This window comes from Zingiber officinale, chromosome 8A, assembly GCF_018446385.1.
Source record: "Zingiber officinale cultivar Zhangliang chromosome 8A, Zo_v1.1, whole genome shotgun sequence".
NCBI classification, from domain to species: domain Eukaryota; kingdom Viridiplantae; phylum Streptophyta; class Magnoliopsida; order Zingiberales; family Zingiberaceae; genus Zingiber; species Zingiber officinale.
In genome coordinates, this window is record NC_056000.1 from 59978686 (window position 1) to 59981369 (window position 2684).

A 2684-nucleotide genomic window follows, 5' to 3' on the forward strand; every position below is an offset into this window, starting at 1 on the left:
ATGACAACTATCTTGATAGATATAAAACAGTAATATATAAATTCTCCATCAAATATAATGCACATGAAAATGATTGTAGAACTCCCCCACTATCACAGCGATTAAATGGATTTTTTTGGAGAAAAATTATGTATTCAATGTTAGAAGTTATCTATTAACTTTGAAATATTTTCATTTATTTTATATCAGCAGTAGGAATATTTTTGCTATTGTTTCCAAGGATAATTGTTTATTAAAGCTATATATTGACTTTACAATTGCCTTAATTAAGTTATTTTTCTATTCTCCTCCTTTTGTCTCAGCTCCTATTTCTTTCCATCTCTCTAGCGGTTTCTCCCCTTTCATTTTCTAGCTCTTTTTCATTCTTTGTGATTGCCCCTTATCTTTCAAGACACTACGAGAAAAATTGAGTTTACCGGTAATTTTTTTCCGTTCAAAATGAATTTGAGCGATAAATATTTAAAATTAAATAAAGTCCTGTCCAACCCTACCGATCTGCCGTCAATGTTAGGGTGTGTTTTTTCTCCCGCCAAATTGCTTCAACAGCAGCAGCAGCAATGAGGAACCTGTGCGACGCGATGAGTTCGACGGTAGCGGGGGCGGTGATGACTAAGGGTGGCTACGGCAAGTCCAAGGGGACGAAGGATGTTTGTCCATCGCAGAAGGCAGCTCCTAGTTCTCAGTGGGTTGTATCACTCACTACCTTAAGGTGGGACGATATGCTCAACGCGTTGGTTCTGGCGTGCCGGTCTCTCTCTCTGCAGTCCACGATGCCTCACTGCTGAGGTAAATCACTTTTTTGTTTTGTTGTTTTACTAGGAACCCTTTCTCTACCCAAGTTTACATTTCTTTTTGTTTCAGGTGATGGAGTTTTGTGTTGAATAAGTGAATGAAGAAAAATGAAAGAAGAAAGAGAGATTTCATTGTGAATAGGACTTTAGTCTCACATTGAAAGTTTTAAGATATTTTTGTTGGTTTATATTGATTCACATACATTGAGGATGTGAATAAATGTATAAGGAGAGACTCTCTCACGCGTGAGTGCACAGGGAATGCAAATCTAGGATCCGGATTATATTAAACTAAGTTGACTTGTGTGCGAGCGCGACCTACATACATGAATGCCGGATCGGTTAGGATAAAATTTGCCCGGAACAATCAATATTTTGCCACGTAGATCTTTTGCTGCTATGAAACGGATGCATTAAAATCGATCGAGTAATAATGAGTGAAACGGTGGTCGTTTCACTGCTCGGCTAATAATGACCATTAAGATCATTAACTCTGGTCATCGATCCGTGCTCCTATATAAGGAGGCTCCGATCATAGGCAGAGAACACATAGCAAAGCAATGGTTCTCCATTTTCTTCGTCCTCCTCTGTCGTGCATCTCTTGTTCGGCGGAGTGGCCGTGGTAGCATTCGGGTACCACTCAGCTCGCCGTGACTACCAGTGTTTGGTCGGATTCACTGTCGGTCGTTGTATCCTGAGAAACAGACGACCCTTGTAAGCCTCGAAGCATAGCCGGAGGTGGGCGAATCTGTTTCAAGAAAATTACGACTCACAGACCTCGGTCAACTCGCCGGTTGGTCTCTTTGTCAGACCGACAGACTTCTTTGTCCGCTTGAGATCTTCGCCCGCCCTGTCAGCTCGCCCGGTTTACCATTCTCTTTGCCAACCCGACCTGTCTGCTCGATCTGGCCGACCTCTCTGACAGCCCGACCTGTCCGCTTCGATCGGCCTGTTTGCCGACCGGTCTGTCTGCTCGACCCGACCGACCTCTCTGACAGCCCGACCTGTCTGCCACTCGGTCTGTCTGCTCGACCCGATCGTCCTCTCTTGCTCGACCTGTCTGCCACCCGGTCTGTCTGCTCGACCCGACCGACCTCTCTTGCTCGGTCTGTCTGCCTCGTCCGACCGGCCTCTCCTGTTAGGTCTGTCTGCCTCGTTCGACCGGTCTCTTTGCTCGGATGCTTTGCTCACTCAATCACTCTGAGGTTGACACTTGGATAAAAATCAGCCCTTGTTGGCAGCCTGAGATCATCTGCTCAGGTCAACTCAACTGTAAGTTGAATTTAAATTATGTGTAATTTTTAAAATTCAACTAAGTCCCCTAAAAATCTCCGACAACAGATTATTTGTATTTCAACAGTTGATTGGAAACACCGCTAGCGATAACAAGAAGAACCATATCATTCACTTGGCCATGAAGAATGATGAGGAGCTTGGCAAGCTCCTAGCCAGCGCGACGATTTCCAATGGTGGGGTTGTGCCCGATATCCACCCGACTTCATTGCCCAAGAAGCAAGGTGGAGAGCGAAGGGTAAAACAGAGATTGCATCAGCCTCACTAGAATTTAGGCTTTTTTTTTTCCTGTTTTAGTTGCATTTCTATTCATCTTCCGGTTTTGCTTGCAAAGGTAGCTTTACCTGATATCTTCATTGAATTTATGATCCTTGTTCCTTGATATTACATGCTTTTGATCTTAATTTGTCTTCTGCTGCAGAAGGATTGAATCTATCATAGGCCTCTTTTAGTATATTTGTAGGAATTACAAAAGTATTATTATCTAGTCAGTAGTTGTAGTTTTTAATTATTAATATTGTAAAATTATTTCCACCATTTTAATCAATAGTAGCTACTTTTAAATCTAGTTTAAATCATTCCTAAATCTTGTTTGAATCG

The 2684-nt window shown here is 42.5% G+C and overlaps 1 protein-coding gene across 1 annotated transcript; it reads left to right on the forward strand.

Annotated features, from left to right (window-relative positions):
- Positions 1-557: 557 nt before the first annotated feature.
- LOC122010872 (probable histone H2AXa) lies at positions 558-2466 on the forward strand. Its single transcript, XM_042567342.1, has 3 exons — positions 558-734; positions 2152-2322; positions 2419-2466. Exons 1-3 carry the CDS (start codon positions 558-560, stop codon positions 2464-2466), a joined length of 396 nt encoding a protein of 131 aa, XP_042423276.1.
- Positions 2467-2684: the final 218 nt, after the last annotated feature.

What these genes read in the sequence shown, in the direction of transcription:
- LOC122010872 (XM_042567342.1), top strand. Translation starts at nt 558, where the DNA reads ATGAGGAACCTGTGCGACGCGATGAGTTCGACGGTAGCGGGGGCGGTG. An exon ending in ACGATATGCTCAACGCGTTG is followed by an intron (nt 735 to 2,151) that starts GTTCTGGCGTGC and finishes GTATTTCAACAG; the next exon opens with TTGATTGGAAACACCGCTAG. An exon ending in AGCAAGGTGGAGAGCGAAGG is followed by an intron (nt 2,323 to 2,418) that starts GTAAAACAGAGA and finishes TTGCTTGCAAAG; the next exon opens with GTAGCTTTACCTGATATCTT.